The sequence below is a fragment of the Peromyscus leucopus genome, chromosome 9, assembly GCF_004664715.2.
Source record: "Peromyscus leucopus breed LL Stock chromosome 9, UCI_PerLeu_2.1, whole genome shotgun sequence".
Taxonomy (NCBI): Eukaryota; Metazoa; Chordata; class Mammalia; order Rodentia; family Cricetidae; genus Peromyscus; species Peromyscus leucopus.
Window position 1 is genome coordinate 39121613 of NC_051070.1, and position 24609 is coordinate 39146221.

Sequence of the window (24609 nt, forward strand, 5' to 3'; positions counted from 1 at the left end):
ATTCTATTACTTAAGCGATTGATTTTTGTGTAAACTTTTTCTCTATGTAGCATTCTTCTTTCTGTGTTCCTCTTTTGTGATTTATGCATTGGAGTATTTTGTCACCAATGGATATTTAAAAGAGAATTCAGAGTAAATGTTCAGGCCTGTATTAGAAACGTTTGGAATTGATGGCTTTTATTCTAGACAATCTTCTGACTAAACATGCTGTTGCTTTTTTTTTTTTTTAATTAAGGGCTAAGATAATTTAACACAAGCTATACTGTTGTTTTATAACAACCTGGGATGACATAGATATCAGAACAGAAGAACTCTGGAGTCACAAGAAAAACATGTGCTTTCCTGCATCTTTCTATACTCATTTGAGTCTGAATGGGTCAGATCTAAGTGGTGAGTATTGTGTGCTCATATATAATGTAGATGAGATTGAGGAGGTCTGACATCTCTTAATTTATTTATTCCTCCAGTGTAAGGCTAGCCACCCTCCTGTTTTTATTATACCAATTTAATGCCAGCCATTTCCTGTTTTCATTAGACCATTGTGATGCCAGTCTCCTACTGTTCTCATTAGTGCAGGACTGTGTAATGGCAGCCACCCCGTGTTTTCATTATAACAGAGCTGTATGGTGCCAGCTGCCACTTGTTTAACTTTACTGAGAAGCATTTGACCATGGACTACATACTTCCACAGGCTACTGGCAAACAAGGCAAAGGCCTACAGGGCTCTGGTGAAATGGTTGCCGTGCTGAACTGACTTATTAGCTATTAATTTTTAACAGATACAATTGCTCCAAACAGTTAAGAAACAAGAAATGGAGCATTAACTTAAAGGGTGTTTTGAAAATTAGTTTTCTATTGTTGCTTTTTCTGTTGTGTATTGTTTTAGAACAGAGATCCTCAACCTGGTGGTTACAACCCCTTTGGAATCTAACTACCCTTTCACAGGACCACCTAAGGCCATTGGGGAGAAAAACACAAATATTTACATTATCAATCACAACAGTAGTAAAATTATAGTTATGAAGTAGCAACAAAAATAATTTTATAATTGGGGCTCACCACAGAATGGTACTATATTAAAGTGTCACAGCATTAGGAACTTTGAGAACCAATGTGTTAGAATAATCACTCTTAGATCTTCAATAGTATTTTGCATCCTGTGGTCATGTGACGATAGATTCATGTTGTTGACATGCATCCATTTGTGATCACTTGCTATGTGTGCACATGTGTTTAAGGTTTCCATGAACTATCTTATTTGCTCCATGCATTTACTATACGAATTGATCTTATTCATGTTATATAACTAAGAAAACCTAAGTAGATAGCAGGTGCATTATTTAGGGAAGGCTCAGCTAATTTCTTCTGCATAAGAATAAATATTATTCATGGTTTTATAAAACCTGTAGACTTTTCCTAACTTTTCAAGTTTTTAGTTAGAAAAAAGCCCCAAACTATATGTAGGTAACTAGATATAACCTGTTTCCAGTACACCTTTATTGCAAAATGAAGGCCTAAGACTAGATTTGGCCCAAGGACTGCATTTGACTCACCCTGGTAAAAGATCACAAGACTGGAGAGTGGCAAGCTAGGGTTTGTATTCCCCCAGGCAGGCCAGTTGCAGAGTTCATGGCAGAGCTCAAGTATCTTCTACTTCCCCTCCCTTAAGATAACCTAAAAACTCCCAGTTCTGTTCATTTGATAATTAGTGTAACATAATGACAGAATTAATAAAGACAAAGTGAATCTGGTTAATTAATAGCTTTAAATACTTTTGCTAAAGTTTTATATCTTCCTAGTTTTGTCCCTAATACATTTTAACCTATGAAATAAGTAAGAACATGTTTTAGTGGTTACATAGATGTTAGGTATATTATTGAAATATAAACTTTAAGATGCTCTTTAAAGGACTTATAAATACATTTACTTGCTTCATGAAAACATTTTGTGAATTTTTCCATTTATTACTTTAAAAACCCTCTCAGATAGCCATATTGTCATTTTCCTGAATAAAGTAATTGACAGATGTGTGTATGTTTGATGAAATGAAGAAACACTGTTGAGATCTGTAACCTGTCAGCGTTCTCTGGGAAGCAAAGTTCTACCCATGTGTTAGGGGACTCTGAATGACTGTAATGAGTCATCTTAAAATGGCAGCTGTCACCCTAGGATTTGAACCTTAAAGTAGAAAAAAAAAATGGAGATAAATAGATGGTATCCTGATAGATAGGCAGGAGTTCAGCAAAAGGGAAAACACATTCACAAATTCTATGCTCTTGCTAACAGAAGGAGGTCAGATAGTAATAATTTGTTAGATTAGATTGTTATATATATCATCTACAGTATGGATAGGTGTCTGTGGCCAAAAAAATGTCAAATAAGAGCAGTGATATTAAAGGTTGTAAGGTTGTTAGGTTATTGCATTTTGGCATGTCTCACCTGTCTTTAACATTTCCCAAAATAAATTTGTCCTCAGAATGAACTTAGTATGGTTTAGGAAAATTACCTTCATTGAACTGAATGAATAAATAGGATGGAGACAGAGGGAAGGAATAGGGGTTGACACAAAAATTGTGAACTTGTATGTGAGAGCAAGAATGATCAGTTTTAGTTTTGTTTGTCTGAAGCTGAGTCCTGGCTGTTCGATTCAGTGCTGCCAAGTGAGGAAGAGTGGGTACAATGCTTCTAATATTCATTCTCAGCTCCAAGCACTTCTAGTTTGTTAGTTTTGGTGTTCTGTCTCAAATGGGGCAGGTGGCGTCATAACATTTGCTGTGAAATAAAATGCAAATTCCACTATGCAAATAGACCATTAGGAAGTAAATTAGCTTGAACAGTAGTAGTGTATCACAATTGCATTGCTTTGTAATACAGCAATGTTTAATCAGAGAAAATGCACTCAAGGCTGTTTTCATGTGGCAGTAGGTTCCTGAGTGTCCACTGGAAAGTCCAACTTCAGAGCTGAGGCGTCGCTTCTTTCTTCAGGCTCTTCTTTAAAAACCTGGTTATGAGAGCAGTCCTCATCTGTATGAAACCCCAGAATTCACCAGAGTGGATAATACACATTTACCTTTTAATATACTTAGTTCCTATTTATCCAAGTAAAATGGAATCCCAAATGTGCATTGGCTATGGTAATTACTATTTATATTAATTTGCCTGTCAATGCATAGACTTTCAACTTTGCCACCAGAGTTCTTGTCACCCTTTTAACACATTACCATTATTATTTTAAAACTAGAGTCATTTCAAGTTCAAATTCATAAAATGTGCATTGGAACCGCCTACCCTGCATTACAGATGGGTAAAACAGAGTATGTGTCAAGAGAAATAAGACTTTTAAGGAACTGTTTGCACTCACCTTCCCCTAACCTCATTTAGAATGTCAATCTGACATTTTTTTGGCATTTCATGTATTACTTTGAAAGAACTAAAATCAGTACTTATGGTTGGAAGATGCCCAGAAGATCAATAAATTCATCTGTTCTGTGACATCACGCTAACATATGGTCACTAATTCCTGCTTGAGCAATGTATTTGTCTGATCTCCATTTCATATCATCACCTTTTTTTCCTGTATGTCCCCATGGCAGAGACAGATTCAACACAGACACAGTCAGACAGACAGACAGACAGACAGACAGACACACACACACACACACACACACACACACACACACACGAAGTAACTTTGGTACTGAGGATAGAAGTGGGTCATAGCAACTGACCTATAAGGTTATACCTTTGAGACAGTCCCCAAGGCAGTTTCCTTTCTTCATCTTTGGGAGTTGGGGAATTCTCTTCTGCCTTAGGGTATGAGTGCTCTAAGCCCCTTTATCTGGATTAGAAACAGAAAAGCAACAGCTTTTTCATTCCACGGATCATTGGCACTGATTAGAGTGAGAGATAAGACTGTCAGAGAGAAAGACACTGGCCCTGCCAATTGTCAAAGAAGACAGTGCGGAGAAGTCCTTAGTGCTCAGGAATTTAAAACTCCCAGACTCCTATCCAAACTCAGGAAGAAGACACATAATCCAATCAACATTCAAGATGAAACTTCTAAACCCTAAAGTTTCTTGCTTTTCTTTTTCAAACTACATCATTTTATATCATACATAGAATTTCTCAGACAGGGAATCATGGGGATTTGGGTAGTGTGTGTGTGTGTGTGTGTGTGTGTGTGTGTGTGTGTGTGTGTGTGTGTAGCCACCATGCCCACCATGCACATTGTAGAATGTACAACTCCTTCAGCTTCTGCCACATAGATGCCCACAGTCAAAACCTGCATACCTCTATGATTTAATAACAAAACATTATCAGTGGACACTGTCAAATATCCTTAAGGGAGAAAATTGCCCTGTTTTAAATTACCATTGTAAGTCATTGATATTCTCTCTTTTTAGGGCTGGAAATATGTATGTTAGTATATTCCTAGGATATTTTGGAAGTACTATGATAGGTCACTTCTGTCTGCCTGAAGAGGCTAGGATAGCCACAGGAACAATTATTCACATTATTCTACCTAGTCAAATTCATGCAGTACATTCCAGGAGGTGCTTAGAGAATCCAGGAATATGAAAAAGTCACCATCCCAGGGATGGAAGAAATCCATACCCTTGATTTTCACCTTTGTCTTGCTTTCCAAAGCATCAAAAATGATTACAGATTTGAAAGGAAGAATTATTTCTGGGAAGTTGGAAACACACATAAATACTCTGCTGATGGCTTAAAGCTGAGAATTTCAAGATTCAGCAGAGCTGGCTCTGGCTCTCGATAGCTGGACCAGACCCAAGTACAAGGTGCTATTAGGCAGCATGTTATAAAGAATGGATCACCAGGCAGCAGCAAGCTGTCCTAGTGTTATTTTCCCGAAACCACATTCAGCTTGGCAGGAGTTCGACAGAACTCTCCTAGCCAGTAATGCTAATTCAGGTGTCCTTACATCTCTTCACCTTTACAAAAGGCATTCTCATGGCATCTCCTATTTGGATCATCCTAACTTGATCTAGCATACCTCTCCAACCCCTTCTATCTTCCATATCAGAAAGCATCCTGACTTTATTTTTATGCCTTATTACACACCTGTCTCTTTGTCCAAAATGTATTTCCTCTCTAGCTTTGCTGCCAAAATCCCCACCCTTTCTTCAGTGCTTAGTTCAAATGCTGCTTTCTCCAGGAAGGCATTGCTGCTCCCTCTACCACTTCAGATTCTCTACCTGAAAATGTTTCTGTTCCAATCTCACTCTTTTCTAAGCACCTGCAACTTACATTTCACACAGCACAAAAAAAAAAAAACACTCTGATTTTTATAAATTTCTTAATTTCTCAGTCTATTATAATTTCATGGAGGCAGAAACAGCATTTAGTTAATGTGTCTCTGTCCCATTTTGCCAAAATATGCAAAGTATATTCCACAGATAAGTGTTGAACTAATTGGGAATGCCACATTCTCCAAAAGAAGAAACCATCTTTTTACCCTCTCATTCACTTCCTTTCCCCCTCTGGTTTATGAGCAGAGAGTAGTTTTACACTTAATGGAAATGAAAGAGATGATATATATATATATATATATATATATATATATATATATATATATATATATATACATAATATTTAAAGTATGAAGATGTTTAAGGAAGATGTGAAGGATGAGCAATCATAATAGTCTCAGAGGATCTTTACTTATCTTCCATCAATGTCAAACATGTTAATCATGAGATATTAATAAGAGGATTTCTTAATATATAGGATTTGGTGATAATATGGTAAGATCATTAATTTTCTAATCACTTATTCAGACTTCCAATAAAGTACTCAGCACCCCTACATAGTTTTTTTTTTCTAAAAATCCCTGTTCCTGACCTACTTTCACTTTGTAAACTTCCTGTTAGAAATCATTATGCATTTGTCAATCTTAGCACTCCATGTGGGAGTTTAAAAAGGATTGCAAGTTTTCATATAGGCCTAGAAAATTGGAATGAAAAATTTCCAGTTAATATAATCATAAAGTCTTTGGGAGTTCACCAATTAATTTGCAACATAATGTACTTATAAAAGTTATTTTAATAGATGACAAAGGTAACATAGCATTTATGTAATAGAGAAAGCTATGAAATTAAGATGAAAATAAGGTAATCCCTTAAAAAAGAGTTTACAAATGTTACAGGATGTTTATTTAATTTATCACAAAATGCAATTGGTATGAATCAGATTTTTAATGAAAATCTCCAACCTCTCTTAGCATAAACTTTAGATTTAATAGACTTTAAAATGTGGGGAAAGGGAAAATACCTTCAAAACATAATTTAAGAATTGTTAGATAATTAGGACTGAGCTGTTTAACTGACTAATGAAATTAATTAATATCACATCTGATCCATTTTAATTTAGATTTCAAAAATACATAGTAATAAATCAGCAGTAAAGGGGCATTAGTATAATTGGTCTTCCTGAGAATAAGATGGGGTTTCTGTGAGTTGTGTGGGAGATAGTAAATTAAAATTAATTTTATTTGATTAATTAGAACAAACCAGCTTCATTTTTGATGAACGACAATGAATTTGACTGTGATGGTATTGCTGTCTTTCCATCTGACCTCTGAAGAGACCCATAGTGTACCGCACAGCCAGAGTGAAGGAAGAGTCAAGTTCAAATGTGTTAGGCATTATTTAGCCATATCAGAATTGCTTGACTTACCCTTCTTTATGTTAGTAGCTTTTGAAATTACCAGATTCTCACCCACTTTTATATATCTATATAAACTTTTAATATTAGTAGAGTTTATAGAGTCATTTCTAAGAAATCAATTAATGATGCTATTTGTTAAGCATATACAAATTTCATGAGTTAACATAATTAAATGAACATCTGCATGATTGTTTCCAAGTGAATGCATACTAAATTCACCAGAAAACTGGTTTTCTATCATTTGGGGCTGGGGAGACATAATAACACAAAAGTTGTATAACACTTTGAAGATGACAATTAACCAATTATCAATAATATTGTTCTGATGTCTTCCACAATTTTTCTAAGTCTAACTCCAGAAAAAAAAGATGTCCTTTTGTTCTTTAAATTCCATTTTGCAGCTGTAATATAGGACTGGGAAAAAAAACTAAAATGATAATGATAGGAAGAGGATGATATTAAGACAGACACAATTCAATATTCTACCATCAAACACTGCCCAATACACACACACACACACACACACACACACACACACACACACACACACCCTTTCCAGGACTTCCTGCAACTCATGAGCCTACTTCCTCAGACTCCTAAGTATTGGGGTGACAGACACACACCATCACACTTAACTTAAGAGAAGCTTGATGTTTATGATTCTCACAATGTTTGTTTATTTTTCTGGTTGTTTGTTTTATTTTCTTGGGGACTGAAAGTACTTTTTTCTTTTCAAATTATTCACAAAAAAAAATAGGAACCATCAGGATACTAAAGACACAGAATTAAAAGGAAATGCAAATTAGCAACATAATATAAAAAATTTTAAGATGATAAATTGAACATTCTGGAGAAGATATAAAATACTTCAAGATTTTAGAATTAAGAATATCTGGACTGAGCACTCAGATTATATATCTGCTTCTAAGTGCAGGTATTTTAGCTAGATGTCCTTAGATGTGTTCTGTTGCTTCAGAGCTCCATGTGACTCTGTTCATTGTATAAAACTTTAAAACATAAAAAGCCTTTTAGCACTGGAATTCACCTGTATCAAATAAGTTTGTGTAATTTGTTTTGCAGTTAACCATGAAGAAATGGGAATACTTTTCATATAAACTCTCCCAAATGCCAATTACTTTAACAAAATAGAAGCAATGAAAAATATAACTAAATTCAAAATTTGTGTTTTACCTCTTTTAAAAAATGTTGAAAATTTTTGAACAAGTTATGTGACTTTATGAATCTATAAACTTTAAATATCTCATAATAACAAAAATAGGTTAAGAGGCTCAAAAATAACAAGTAATATGTTTTTTAAGTTAATGGGTGATGAGTCAGCTATATGATCCACAGTTTTGTGTAGCACAAATCTTACTAATAAAATCAAACCTGGTGCCAGTTTTTGGGGGTGAATGCTGGAAGATCAGAGAAGCAGAACAAGCCACAGCCACCTCACCTTGCCAATTCCTCAGATGATCCTGTTTCCTCAGACTGGAAGCCTCTGAGTCTTTATCCAAATGGATCTCAGCAGAATTGCTATTCAAAGGCCTAAAAGCTTAACTGACTCTAGTTCCTGGTCCTCATGCCTTATACACCTTTCTGCTTTCTGCGATTCCTTCCTGGGACTAAAGGCATGAGTCACCATGCCTGGCTGTTTCCAGTGTGGCTTTGAACTCACAGAGATCCACATGGATCTCTGCCTCCAGAAAGCAAGGATTAAAGGAGTGTGTGCCACCATTTCCTGGCCTCTATGTTTGTCTAGTGGCTGTCTGTTCTCTAACCCCAGATAAATTTACTAGGGTGCATGATATATTGGGGAACACAATATCACCAGTTTTGTGCTTCCATCTTCAAAAGTAGGTGTAATTTCTGAGACCAACATTTCGTTGACATACGGAGACATTCCTGTAAGCTGTGCTCATGATCTCCTCCTTACCGTGGCATAGGTAGAGAGGGCTCTTCACCTGAATGATTCCATTCTCCCTCAACACTGATCACATGATTGACATGACTGAATAAGCAGTGCCTTGATCTGCCCTTATACTTTAAAGCAGTGAACAAAAGAATAGGCTAACAGTGTTTGCTATTTACTCTTAGGAATGAGCAGGTCAATTCCTATGTTTGTAGGTATCACTAAGGTATAAATTATAAGGATTCTGCGTGCAAAATGTGGTTATCTTGGTGCTTCTCTGTACCTTAGGACCCTTCTGTTGCCACTGGCATCTAGCTTAATGTTCACTGAAACAAAAAGTTCAATGTATTGCTCTGATTGATTGATGAAGAAAACGCTGATTGGCCAGGCAGGAAGTATAGTATAGGCAGGACAAGGCGAGAGGAAAGGAGAGTCAGGAGTCACCAGCCAGACACAGAGGAGGTGAGATGTGAAAGTACCAGTAAGTCACAAGCCACGTGGCAAGTTATAGATTAATAGAAATGGGTTAATTTAAGATATAAAAACTAGATAGCAAGAAGTCTTCCACGGCCATACAGCTTATAAGTAATATAAGTCTTTGTGTATTTATTTGGCTCTGAGCGGCTATGGCCCTAGCAGGACTGGAGGAAACTCCAACTATAAAATATAAATGAACCAAAATGTGGACAGGTCACTATTTACTCTGCGATAATAAGTCTAATTAATACAATAATAATTGGCGATGTCATAAAAACAAACAAAACTGCCTATGAGGCAAAATATTATTTGTGTGACTTGTAAAAGTTGTCATCTGTTGTGAATTAGCAAGAACACAGGGTGTCTGACATAACTCAGGAAATCCAGAAGTAATCTAATAGACTTTCTGAAGAACTGGATGGATTAACTTGCCCATTTTTTTAAGCACCTAAAGGCAACCCAGACACCCTCCTGCAGCCACAGTGTAATATTGGGGCATATTAACTAGTCAGGCAAATACATGATATGAGTTCAACAGATGCTTGCTGAAATGGCTTATAACTTTAAAGTGCTTAAATAAACATATATACTTACTGTAAATGTTCTTACAAACAGATGCCTTCATCATTCATATGAGATATTGGGGAGTTTTATCAAGTGACTTCTCTGAATAATTTTGGGATCTTGTATCAAATTATTGTAAATAATGTAAATGTAAATAATGAAAGGTGTAAGAATCTATGAGTCATGGTTTCATGGTAATTATTTGACTGACCCATTTATCCAAGATGTGTGAAAGAAAGTTAATTCACTCCTGTTAGAAACAAATGACAGATATTATTAAGTAATTTTTAAATCTCATTTTATGGGAAAGCAGATAATTAGCAAAGACAATTGTAATACCATATTTGTTTTTCTAAAAATAATTATGGCTAGGGTCCTTTGTGGTGTGCAGTGTGGAATGTATCACTTCTGTGTTAATGAATTCAAGGGAAGGCAACACCACTATTAGTAATAGCTTTTTATTCGGAGTCCTCATTTTCCAGACAGGTCACATGAAACACAGCCATTAAACAATAGCGTTGAGATAAATCCATACAATGTATGCTGCTTTTGTTGTTGTTGTCCTTGTCCACCAATCACTTGGTGCAGGAAGAGCCTTATGAAGTGATGGGATTGAGAAATGGAAATAGCTAACCTGCAAAACACCGGGGACAGGAGAGTCAGACTTTAATCAGGTCTCATTCAATTATGTTTCAAATCAACACATCTTGATAGCCAAAACGCTCATGGAATTAATGCTCTGATAAATGTTGTCTCTCTGTCAAAAGAATATAATTAGACAATAATGAGTAGATATATATTATGCTGGTCCTTAGTCTAGTTGTTGACCCCAGCAACTTCCACTCCATTAGACAACAAACAGCTTTTAACCTGGTTCTCATAAAGCATACTGCTCATTACTACATGACTATCTTTTATGGTGCTTTTTTTTTTTTAATTTGAACAGTGCCTACACCCTTAAAAGGAAAGTTATGTTTTACAAGCACTCAGTTAATTTAGGGAAAGGAGCAATCAATTTCTCACCCAATGATTCAGTGAATATAAGAAACAGGGTCCAATTTTTATATGTTGTTTGCAATAGGGATAAATTCATTGGATAAAGAAAAAATGTGAAAACCTTCTTTGAGATTACATAAGATATTTCTCTTCAATGTTTACTAATGATATAGTATAACACTGATTCTTACTGTTTTGAACTTTAAAGAAAACATTTTCATTATTAACAGATGGTGAAACGATTTCATTACTGAAGTTTTATTTGCAGTTCACCATTAAGCATTTTTTAGTTTTTTCAGTCTTTTACTAAAATTTCCAAAATGTAGTTTTCCTCTACTTGAATAGCTCTAAACTTAAAAGACATTATTTTTCGTGTGTGTGTGTGTGTGTGTGTGTGTGTGTGTGTGTGTGTGTGTAAAGCATTCTAAATTCCAGAAACCCCTTCAACTCTATTTATGATATACCACCCATTAGAGACATTGTTCCCCAAAGGTATGATTTTGGCATCACAAAGGTTTCCTTGGAAGCCAAGCACCAGAGTTCTGTGGTAAAGGCAGGTCCCAGGGAGATGAATAAAAGAAAGATTCCCTTAACTATAAAAACTCAGAGTCCTGACTTAAACTACCACCAACTTGTAAATAAATAATCACTACTAAATCCAGATAACATATTAAACAGCTAACACTAGTAAATTACTGGTGGCAGCTTCAAGTCAATCCCTCACATATTGGCACAATCAAGTTCGAGACTCGCATGGTGTTGTGGTGTCGTCAGACACTGACAATACATTGAACAGCTTGTTACTTAGAATTAGGAAATTTTTAAAAATAAACCTATTTTTGTGTGTGTGTGTGTGTTGAACTTACTTGCACACTGCTTTAGATTTTACTACGTGGTTATCTGAAGAGTGTGAGAGAGGCAGAGCTTGGAAAGACTAAAAGGAAACAGTTTTCCATCAACTTTCAACTATCTATCAAGCTAAGTCATTTTGTAGTCTCCTGGAAAAAGTAACATCATAGAACAGAGACAACACACTGGAGATACATAAGTTGGCCAAAATATAGTGTCAATTGGGTTTCACATGTACAAGATCCCTTCTTTTCTAATTTAAACATTTACAGATAACAAAAAGCAAGAGTAGAGCTGTGGAAAGGCTGTTACCAAGAACCAAATGCAGTTCTCAAGAGAATAAGGCTGATAGGAGTCACCCATTCTCACCCTTAGAGCAATTTTGCGAGTGAGGTACAATCTAAAACTTTCGTGAAATGGTGGAAACACTTCCAGCAGATTTTTTTTTTTTTAAATTACAAACCTAATTTAGTTCAATGTTTGTTTTGCTTTTCCTTCTGTTTTTAGTATAAGGATTTTATGACATTTATGCTGTTTCTACACTGGCTTAGTGGCCAGAAAAGAAGGCACAAAATTCTCTCCCAGTTTGTAAATAATCATTTTTTTTTTCTGTTCCAGTGCACAAACAGCCTTTATTTAACTCAGCACCACATTTTCCAAGGTATGGGCTCAAACTGTTTGCCATGAAGCTGTTAAATGCCAAAAACAAGATTTTAATGCTGAAGGAAAATGTCAATCAAGGCTTTTCTCCATCTGCTACTACTTCTGTGAGTGCTAATTTTATTTTTCCCAATTCCTGAAATTAGAGTTGTCATAGCTTAAGAAGGAAGTAGGTTGGAAACTTGCTAAATGTCACAAGAAAAGGTGCAACCAAGTGATGGAATAAAAGGTATTGTTCTCAAAGGACACCAATAAAAGGAGGCAGAAGAGCACTGAGATAAAGGAAAACAAATTTTGTTAAGACCAAGACCTCTTGAAACACAGTACACAATGCATAGAACCAGCACTGGTACCACACATGCATTAAAACATTTGTCATGTTTAGTAATACGATGTGTACACACACCTGAACCACTGAAGATACTTTTGAGAACCAATCCATGTTATGATATCTACATAGGCAGAGCTTTATGTTACTGAAAACATGGTAAATGAGTTTCAGGTATTGGTACAAATGTAACTCTCATGATTTAGCATGACTTTAATCAAAGCTTCTACAAAGACTTGCACAGAACTATGACTGACAGATGTATTTTTTTTTTTGACCTTTCAGTTAGTTCCATCAGCTCACTCAAACACATTTTGAACAGAATTACGTACTGTAGTACTTGGTAGACTATACATTAAACAAGAGACTTTGCTCCGAGGCACTGCTTCCCACGCTCCATGGGGAAAAGGAAGCAGGAAAAAACAAAACTCATAGAGTTCGACAGCTACCGAGGCAACACTTGCCATTTACAATATAAGCCCAAATATTTTTGCAACACAACTATATATTAATTTAATAAAATACACAATATAGCTCTTATACACTCAACAATTTGGCTCATATGCACGAAATCTGCAATAAATCAATAAAAATATGTCATTTGATGTAAACACATTGAATCTTCTTACATCTGCACATTTAAATGGCCATGTGATTTGTTATGTCTAAGACTTTTTTCACTTTCCTGAGCTATTTTAGTGTCCAAGAATGAATAAAATATTTCAGTTATGTTAATTTTCTCTCAGTATTACCACTCAATGATAACCATAATTCAGAATTGCTCCAATGTAAAACAAACTAACCACCATTTATATCTTTGTTGGACACTAAAATGCTAAATAGACATTTTAAAGTCTTCAAATTTTCTTCTTTAATGAAGTGAATAGGTCTACATGTGTTCAGGACAACACGGACTATATCTTTTTACATTGAACTTTTATACGACATGAAGTGTCTTACAAATGACCAAGGTTTTTTGTTGTTGTATTTTTTTTCTGTTTTGTTATTATTATATATATATGTTTTTTTTTGCTTTCTGACTAATGATATGGAATGGTCTTTGTGTTTCTATGCTTGGCAGGTACTTTATACAGAAATGTTTACCACAAATATGTGTTAATGTTTGGTGTAGCTTGGACTACTGCAAGGTCTTTTCAGGACTTTCAGTAGAAGCCTGTGATGTCAGCTAGAAATCCACCACAGATAACAAATATGACCCTGCTTTTTATGGGGTTTATAGGTAAACAGTTAAGTCAGCATCGATCTCGGAGGAGTCTTAGAGTGATCAGAAACATTTTAAGTCCCACGTTGTATACCTTCCTAACAGATTGTCAAAAGGTAACTTGTCTCCTCATCCTCCTTTTTCTTCTCTCCAGTTTCTTCTCTCTCTCTTTTCTTGTTTCGCCTTACGCGTCATTAATTCTGTCCTAATATAAGTTTGGTCAAAACCATTGTTATTTCTGTAAAAGAAACAGCAGTGAAAAGAACATACTTGTGGGCACTTCAGATGTTCACTAAAAGCCTGAAAGCAGCATTGGTCCTTTTCCATCCCTGTAAAATGGGTTGTCACCGAGAGTAATCATTTTTTAAATCAACAGAAGAGACAAGAAAATGCCAATGCCTTTCCCCCTCACTTTCTCACAGCTACAGGATCATTTCCCCGGCAGTCCTGCAAGAGCTTATCAATCTCTCTCACAACTTCTTCCGCATCGACGGATTCTCTACCCAGATCTCTGTTGGGGTGATCAAGCTGCTCCAGCACGGCTCCCATCTCGTTGGACTCCCGGCTGGCTCTGGAATGCACATCCGCAAAGACTCTCGCCATCTGGTCAGAAGCCATGAAGGAAGGGTCTCTTGGTTGCTTACTGGGTGACAGATACTGACTGTCATTGGGCAGATAGGAACTGCTCGCTTCGGCAAGAGCCCCTGATTTTGCTTCACAGCCATCCAGGGAGCCTTTTGTGGAGGCGCAAGGCTCAATGCATGCCTTGGTGGGGCTGCTAGATGCTGAGGGGACCTCTTGTAGGAGAGGGCTCAGGGCACGTTTGGCTTTTAAATAAGGTTTCACATTGGCAATGAGAATAGTGTGCTCTCGCTTGTCTTTTCCAAATGTACAAAAAGTCTTTTTCCCAGTGGGGTTCACAGTTTCATAAGTCTCAGTCTCAACATTAGCTTCAACTGTGGGTACAAAGAGATTTGTGCGGTAATCTGCGTTTTCAGCCTGATTGGCTGCAGGGAACTGTGGCATCCAACACCTATCAGAATGACCAAGCACTCGGCATTCATCTGTGCAATTAATGCACTCTTCCGGTTCTGCAAAACAAAAGAGAAAACGACAAATCCAATCATTAGAGTTTTTCTGACATTTCTACTTGAGGCTGTGCTCAGCTCTCAGTGGGCTTGCTTGACCTCTGGTCTCTTAATTAAAAAGGAAAAGAAAACAATAATTAAAACATTTCAGGATGGTTGCATAAACCTGCTGGTTGAGACAATGGTTTTATTTAAGTCTAGTCTCCAGATATTAACGAATTCCCATAGCCTGGGAAGAAGTAAAAAGTGGTCACTGGAGAATGATTCTCAGTGGAATACAGCATCACTATAACCTAATCCCCTGAGGTTCTAGTCTTTGTTCTATGTAGCCGGTCCTAGAAACAGTGAACTTCAAAAAGGTTGATCAGGATTCATTTTGTTAAATCAAATAATAGGTAAAGAGTGGATCACAACTTTCCATAATAAGTGCTAAGGTGCTTTTAAAATATTTCATCCTTATTTTACTTGTAATTGTTATTTTGGTGACAGTCATGAAATAAAAGGGTTGCATCCTAAGCTGATTTTTTTTCTACTGAGTGTGGCAAATGGATTTTTTCTATCAGTCTGTGTCATGAATAAGCTTGTCAAAAGGACACTTTCCTGCCTTATTATATGAGCATGAAGATCTTGTTTTGCATCTCCTTCACTTTCGGTTTTTATTTTTGGTGTAAGTAGATGAAAATGGATTTAATCAACAGGTATATTTCAGAATAACGACACTTCATGATTTCCTATCCTAAATATTAATGTTTTGTGTGAGAACTTGTACTTCTTTCTTTTGCCAATAGAGGTATGGAGAGTCTATATAAGGCATTATTTAATGATTACTATTTTAAAGATGCTGACAAGGAAACATGAAGTATGATGCCATTGTTCTGATGGTAGCTATGAACTTCCCATTGACTTCAATATTTTCAATCACGTCTTTGAATTACATCTTCTCAATTGTTCCTTCCTCTGTGGATGGTTGCTTCCCTTTTGTTTAATGATGCATTTTAGATCAGGGACTTCTACTAGGAGAAGAGGATATTTACAATTTATTTCTATGTGATGGGAGTAGAATTCCCTACACATTTAGGAGCCCTAGGGATTGTCTTTTAATTGATGCTAGATGATCCCTACAAATAAATGGTGTATTTTGCAAGGAAAGAGAAGTCTACAAACAATATATAATATAGGAAACAGCAAATTTAAAATGATTTGTGTGGTAATGTTTCAAAGTCATGCAAAATATTTGATTTTTATATTTAAAGCCCATAAAGAACTTATCAATCACCCAAACACACCTACAAACTATTTTACCACAAGAAGTTTGAGCCATGAAATAATTATTACTTTACCAAGTATCAGAGTGACACCTTGACAAAACAAAATGTTGTGATATCTCATAGTATGTGAAACTTACACTTGTGGACTTTTTAGATATATTTAATTTGCTTGCATCTATTTTAACTTGTCATTTTTACAGAAATATTTTCCTTGGAATAAATGCAGTATTACATTTTTAATTTATTATGTAAAGCAGGCAAGAATCTTGAGGAATAGACTGAATTATTCACCAACAGAGTAAGACAGTCTCTGATTGGATGCCTGCTAAGAGGAACTTGAACTACTTGAGAAGAACCTAGACACCCCCCACCCTGAACACTGTGGAAAGACATGTATTTAAATCAGAGCTCAGATTAAAATGTATTTTTAATGTCTCAAAGATTCAGCATCAGGTATTTTTGTTACCTAACCTGAATGGCTATCATATAACTTTGTTAATCTTTTGTATCCTTTAGAGCCAGGCATTTTATCTTAAAATGATTTACAACTAATATAGTCTTTGAAATTTGCCGGCATGGTTTTATATTTCAATATTGACTGGACTTCCATTTCAGTTACTTAAATAACCAGCACTGAATGAACTCAACATGGATTTAAGGTCAGAGAAAGAGATAGACTAATGCAGATTTAAGAAAATGTGAATCGACCCTGAATTTGTAACCGTCAACATAAAAATGGCTGTTTGCGCTTCACTGCTGCACATCGCAGCTTTAGGCTGGACTCCTTTATGTCACATTCAGGGGAGCAAATTTTGAGTATTGATTATGATACATTACTAGCTATTCACCTTGTGCTTAGACTGTAATTTTGATGCCAGCAGTTCAGAGACAGTGAGGAAAATCGAATGGCATTTTTATATTAACAGCAGAAACTATGAGCATAAAGTAAACTATCACTGCCAAAGTTCAAGAAAGAATTCATGAGTGGAACCTTCCTGAATAAACATAAATAAACAAACAAATGGGTAGGTATGAAAAAGGCATGGTTATACTCAGGGAATAGTTAGCTAGAAAGAAAGTATCAGGCAAATTGAAACAGTTGAAAGTAAGGAAAGAGTGAATAGTAAAAGGAAGGATGAAGGAAGTAGGAAAAGATGGGGTGGAAAAGAACGCAAAGGATTTAGACAAGGAGAGAGGTAAAGGTAGAGGAGTGATAGAGGAATATGAAGAGAAAGAACGCTGTTAGGAAGGTGTACATTTAAAACACGGCTTCATCCAGTAGGAGGATAGGGGCCACACACCACAAACACAATATATAATAAAGAAAAGCATAAGAGTATTTTGTCAGACATTATAGTTACAAAAGAATATAATTAATTTGTTCTTTGTATCTTGGAAGGAATGATCCAAGAAAAGACACATGGAATAATAAAACTTCAAAATTGGAGACTGTGGACAAGCACATCATCTGTATTTATATAGATCTGGTATTTGTGTTAGACAAGTAGAGAAGCCCTGGGAAGAAGATCTCACAACAAAGTTGATCTACTCCAATTTACCTTCTAATTTGAGATTACCTAGAAATAATTCACATTTATTGTCATCCTTGCTTCAACACAATGTGTTTACCCTTTCAAAGAATGTGGTCATTCTAGAAAAAACTGCAGAGACCTAAAGGAATCCACATGACAGAAACTGAGGCATTATAAAAAACAAACAAACAAACAACAACATCAGACAAAATTCTGAATATCGACAAATAATGAATAGAAGTTACAGAGTCTGATCTCTTACGTATCTAATTCAAGGAAACACCTCATGACAAACAAGTAGCTTCAATCATTTACTTGGTGTTAAGATTCATTTTCAGCTAAATGTGGTGGTAGATGCCTATAACTTTATGACTTGGAATAGTGAGGTAGGGAAATTCTGAATTTCAGGAAAGTCTGGACTGGGACTCTGGACTACATACCCTCCAAATGTAGAGATATGTATGTATGTATGTATGTATGTATGTATGTATGTATGCCATATAACCACCACTCAGGAAGCTGAGGTAGGAGGACAGCCAGTTCAGTATTTTAGTCTGGGCCACATAGTAAGAGCTTGTCTGAAAAAAAAAAAGAGAGAAAGAAACAAAAAACAAAGAAAGAAACAAAGATAGATAAATAGGTAGATAGGTAGATAGATGATAGATAGATAGATAGATAGATAGATAGATAGATAGATAGATAGATATAGAAAAGTAAAGAAAAATCAATACATGACAATTTAATTATCACCTTTGTTGTATAGTTGAGTGTGAAATCAGGGAGTAGATCAATAACTTAATTATATTTAACTTTATATTTTTATAATTAAACACAATACACTTAAATATTTGGACTTTTATCATCCTTAGTGGAAAGGACAGGATTTACCTTTTACACTCAGAATTTAATCTTGGAATGTCACTACATCATTAGACATACTTAGCCATTCCTAAGCTCAGTGAAAGATGTCGGCAACTACAATGAACAGTAAAACTAAAAGTCAAGACGTTGGAGCCAGCAAGGGTCAGCAAAGAAAATTGAACTTTTGTCAAATGTAAGTATTTTGCAAAACTCAGATGATTCTCTGTTATGCCATTAGTGTGTGTGTGTGTGTGTGTGTGTGTGTGTGTGTGTGTGTTTTGTCTACTATAGAGAAAAACCTGTTGAATAATCAGCCAAAGAAATCTTAATTCGTAGTGAAACTATTTCATTATTCTTTTCTGTCTTGCTCTCAGTCAGAAACTTATCATGAATCATAGGTTTAAACTTATTCCCTTGTCTTTAAAGCGCTAGACAGCACACCTAAGAAAAAATACTTAGCAATTAACTTGATACCATTTAGGGAAGTAGTAGAGGACATAAAAAAAAAAAATTCCCTGCTCTTGGTTTCAGATTTACTTGCTACCTCCAAAGTTTGCATGTTCTTCTCGCTGAGAAAACACACACACAGAGTTTCTAGCATCAGAGTTAGCATATGCATTCAGTATCCCACTCTGATCTACTTAAAAATACACACACACACACACACACACACACACACACACACACATAATATATATATATATATATATATATATATATATATATATATAAATGATGTAGTAATATCTGTGACACAGATGTTTGAAAACCTGTCTATAAAACAGAGTGTCAGTGAGGAAGTTTCACAGTGCTATGTTTGTGGGGATTGGTATTTAGAATGCTTCTGTGTTTTGTGACTACTGAGATGCTTTTATTTCTGTTTTGTAAACAGCTTTAAATAGACACATGCTCTTCTATTACAGCAGTTGTTGGTAGTGTTTCTTAGAACGTCTTAAAATTAGAGTTGTTTCCAAGTAGATCACTCTATAAATGGAAGTCCATTTTTATTCTCATTTTATATTGCTAATTTACCTTATTTGACCAATGTAAGTTTCCATAATACCTATTAGCTGTCTGGAAAGTGGAATAGGCATTAATCTATATTTCTAGCTGGCATGGTTCTCTTTAAACTAATTCTACAGAAACTAAACATAGTATCCATCTCGGATTCTCATCTACCTGCAAACCTTGGCAAAACAAGGCCTTTGAATGCAAATCAGGGCATGGAGCTCCATACATCAGCCTGCTGTTTCTCTTTTCTCTCTTTAGTGCATATGCATAAATGCACATATCAGGGTGTACATGCTTCTCTATGAACAAAACACATTGCAATTTCTTCAAATATATTCTTACATTTCAGAAAAAAAAATTATCATTGCCAACTTGGAAATCTTGTTAAAAAACAGTTGAATAAACCTAATAAAGCAAGTTTTCTTTCACTAAGTTGGCATGACTTGTAACATCCTGTGAAATGACACTTCTCTAACATAAACAGTGGGTTTTTTTCCTTTTTTGGCTGTATTATTATTAATTCACTTCCCTTTGCCATTCTATAAATCCCTAGAGTCTGTGGTGATGATGTGAGTCATTACAAACAACTAGGATCTTAACAATTTATACGCATACAAATTAATTCCAGTTATAACTTATGTGACCCCATTTACTAGAATATTTGATAAAAATAAACCTTGTTTCACTCTTCCTGCCTATGAATGGAATACAGATTTCACTTTCAATATTATCCTGAAGAATGTGAAGTAAAGATATGTTGCCTCAAAGACTGTTCTTTTTCCTTTTAGTACACAAAATTATGATAATGTAGCTGTATTAGATGTACAGTTTTTCTTAACAAGTACTCATGCAACTCACTTGCTTTATTTTAACCACCTTTTACTAAATGTGGCATGAGTATTATGCAAGAGAAGAGGAGAATGGGGATGGAACATTGTGATGTGGGAAAACCAATCACTTACTTAGCTAGACAATCTTTCTTCCACTGTTTGTATTTCTTGTATTTCTCATTTGAGCACAAGGGGCTATATTGTTTATAGGTGGAGGTAAGGTGTTAACTTGCATTTTAGTTCTGATGAAATAAATAAAATATCATATTACAATCTACTCATTACAGGAGGTTCTTGTTCACACTGAAGTGATTTAATGGTTGTGTGTAGTGGGGGGAGAAAGCCTTACTATTAGAAACAATAAGGGGGGCAGGAGGGGGGAGAACAAGGGAGTGAGTGGCTGATATGTAGAACTGAATGGTATTGTAAAATAAAATAAAAGGGAAAAAAAGAAACAATAAGTGTAATTATTTTCTAATAATTATCCATAAATGATAAGAATTTAGAAACATAATTCACACGACAAAAATACAGTGAAAGAAGCACTCATACTTTAGCTGAATGCACAGCCAACTCAGCTTCCAGACTTTATTTTAGTTGTGAGATGCCATTCTATCTGCTTTAGATAGGCAGAGAGCACATTTTGAAGAGGAGGTTATTATAATACCATCAAATAGTCAAACCGTGGCAGCACTGAAGCACCAATCCTCAAGCGTGCACCTGCATCGCACAATGCTTCTAAATGTATTGCCACGGATGCATTCAGACACCAGAAACCACTGGCCTATATTATTCAAGTGAATCTGATCACAGCTGGGTATTTGGAGCTGCTTGGTGCAGTAGCCCTCACTATTTAATGCACCTGCTCACCTTCAGGGATGGTTTTAAGTGCCTGTGACCTCTTGGACATAATAAAATGCCTATCAGAGTAGCTTTTTTAGTATATATATAATGCATAGCAAGTGCAAAGAGATGAAGAAAAGCTGAGATAAATTGAAATGAAATTTATGTTACGGAACAAGTATAAAACAATATAAGGAAATTTGATATCAAAGTACTTGGTATATAAAACAATGAGATTCTAAACCACACAGTGGAAATTTATGGCACAAATAAAAGTGTGTCCCACGGCACACTTCTTTGAGATTATCATTTAAAATTTAGTTGCCCTCCTCCCTTAGTCCTGTTTATGTAGGCCCATCTATCACCTGGGGCACCAGCAGATGCTTGGATGTGAAGACACAGCTAAATGGAGCCATCTCTTTCCTAACAGGTACCCTTAGGAGAACTGGCTCTCAGACTTAGTATAGTACACAGATATGGGTTTGCATATGCTTTGAGAAAAGGACTGTTGCAGAACCACAAAAAGCAAAACAGTATAATCCCAGTGCTCCAACATAGAGATTCTGTGGGTGCATGAGCTCTGCATGCTTCTTCAATTTCTTTAAAGATTGTTGTGCTTGACGATTCATTATGTATCAATGTATTAAGCAACTACTTTATGTCTAGATGTTATAACAGGTATTGGTTTATGGCAAATGAACCACTTTTAAATTCACAAGTTTGTGACATTTTAACTCATCCCCAAGGAGCTTAAATTTCAAGAAAGTATGCAGTAGATTTGAATTACACATAAAAGAAATGATTCATGAACAATTACATTTTGAACTGTGTCATAGTAATGCCAAGGTACAGAAATCTGGAGAATGGTATAGATAATAATATCATGAAGGAATTTATACAAAAGATGCTATTTGATCTTCAATTCAAAGGATGAATAGCACTGATACGGAGTTTTAGAAGAATGTGTTCCAGGTAAAGAAGTGGAAACAGAAACAATAGCCACATAGAAATGTACATTTCAAGGAACTATGAGAGATTAGCTTTATCAGTTTAAGAATGTATGCTGCATCACCAAACAATAATAAAAAATAAAGTTAAATAACCATGGTGGTAAAATTAGCTAGCACCTGGAAATAGAATAGAAAAGTTCTGAATGAGATTATTGACTCAGGTCAGCAGACATGCAGCACAAAGCTGGTTGAGCAGTTGACTACATGTCTTGTAAGATTTCTGAAGTATCTGACCCTTTAATGGGGAAGATAATGAACACTATTTATGACCCTACAATACTTAGATGCACTAAGAACAATATTATCCCAATCAGCATGGTTTTCAAAAGGCTTTCATCTCAAATCTTTCTATCTTTAACAGAACCATGATACACTGTTCCCAGAACTGTTCTCAGGCATGGTCATTCTGTTCCCAAATATTTGCTAATCAGGTTCCATTTTACTATGCTACCTCTCCTGATTTAAAGACAATCTTAAAGTCTTTGGGTTCAAATAACTTTTTTTTTTTCATTTTTCAGTATAGATCCAATATAGATTGTAATCATGCATCAGATAAATGTTTCCTATTCCCATTCTAACCTCTATCTTTCTCTAATATTCCATGATCACCAACCAGCTTTCATATATGTGATTACATATATAAAGAAGTAAAACCTTTTAGAAAGTAAAGTATCTATAAGAGAAAGAATAATCTCAAATAAGGCAACAGTATGAATCTCTGAACTCTCTCCAATAATGCAGATAATTGAAATCAATAGGAATAAACAATTACAAGAAGCCTTTAAAATTTTTCACCAAAATAAGCATTTCAGTTTCAGATAAAAAAAAAATGTAATGACTTTCCCAATAATCTGCATGGTCCATCATTGTGCCCAAATATTTATTTTGGTTCATCCGTTTGCCTTAAGAAACAATTATGTCTACTGGATGTGCAACCCCATGGGAGGCCTTGCCTTCTTGTGGGAGGGAGTGGGGGGTGAGTTGCAGGGAGGGAGGCTGGGGGGTGGGAGGAGCAAAGAGGGGATCTTTAAATGGTGTGTAAAATGAATGAAAACATTTTCTTAATAAAAAACAAAAGAAAAGAAAAAGGATGATTCTGAGTAAAAAGAAAGAAGACAGAAAGAGAGAGAGAGAAAGAAAGAAAGAAAGGAAGGAAGAAAGGAAGAAAGAAAGAAAGAAAGAAAGAAAGAAAGAAAGAAAGAAAGAAAGAAAGAAAGAAAGAAAAAGAAAGAAACAATTATGACAGTTGAGGAAGACCATAGTATACATATTTTTCAGTTCACCATACAATATACAATTCAATATATATTTCCAAAGGAGAACAAGAGGCCGTGGTAGGAAGGAATGTTAAATTTAAAAGTTTCCAAAGCCAATTAGTGATCTGCAATAGGAACAATTACTTTACATAATTTAAAATCATTTGTTTCGGTGCCTGTAGTGTCAGTCTGCAGACTGATCCAGAAGTATCCAAGTTTTACATAGATGCTCTCTGTTCCTATGATATATACAATGCTTAGAGTAACATCAGATCCATTTGTTAAATACCATGTCTGTAGAAAAATCCCAAGTTCTAAAGATATCAATTTTAAATGATAAAAAAAGAAATTTTGCCTGGCAATATTATTCACTCAAATTTATAGGTCTGAATACTTTCCCTATTAAAAAAAAATAACCAGTGAGACTGCTATTGAAATCAAAACCTATATTTAAATAATCCTTTTAAATTATGAAATTAGTGAGTATCTGGGAGGCCTACACTTCATCACATACAGGTTTCTCTTACTGTCCTTTTATTTTTCTGTCTTCTGTGGCAGTGTTGTGTAAATTGAGTAAGCTTCTCCTTTGTTTGAACTTAGCTGCCTTTATATTTCAGACTCTATCAGAAAGCTGCCATCTACATATAAATTAATGTCTTCCTAATTGTTGGGTCTTGAAAGAGTTAAGATGTTTCCAGAAGAACCTAATTTACATTCGGTGTGAAACCTAAGCTCTGGTATGCAATAGTTAGCAAAAGCTGTTTAGTTTACAAGGACAAATTTAAATTCTAGCAACTTAAATAATTGTGTGAACTTCAGACTAGAGACTATGTAAATATGCTACTATTCTTTGTCTTCCCGGAGGATGCTTTCCTTATGCCTTTATTGCCTCTGTAAGCTAACCCTATCTCTGATAATGGCACCATTTCTGATGACATGGATGAATACATTTAAGATTCAAGTCATCTTCCTAGCAAAGTGGTAATCCTGTAAGGAAGGTCAATAAAAACATGCCCATTAAGCCAAATTCTGTAAGCAGCAAACAAGATAGTCTTATTAGTGTCTCTCTCTCTCTCTCTCTCTCTCTCTCTCTCTCTCTCTCTTTCATGCCTGCTATCTGATTTCTTTGGGGAAGTACATCTATTTACCAATTTAAATCCTGTTGTTCAGCTCATTTCTAGCATGTCTTTGTTTTCAATTTCTAGAAACAAGTCA

General features: G+C 35.4%; 1 protein-coding gene across 4 annotated transcripts in view; it reads right to left on the minus strand.

Annotated features, from left to right (window-relative positions):
- Positions 1–10082: 10082 nt before the first annotated feature.
- Pcdh17 (protocadherin 17) overlaps positions 10083–24609 on the minus strand; it is a 93811-nt gene continuing 79284 nt past the window's right edge. For 3 of the 4 annotated variants that reach the window (XM_028878915.2, XM_028878924.2, XM_028878907.2), the window contains one exon: positions 10564–14786. In XM_028878915.2, the coding sequence (XP_028734748.1) occupies positions 14104–14786 (683 nt within the window). In that variant the 3' untranslated portion in view covers positions 10564–14103. Of the gene's footprint in view, positions 10275–10563; positions 14787–24609 lie in introns of those variants that run through there. The other variant, XR_005092146.1, reaches the window with a different exon arrangement.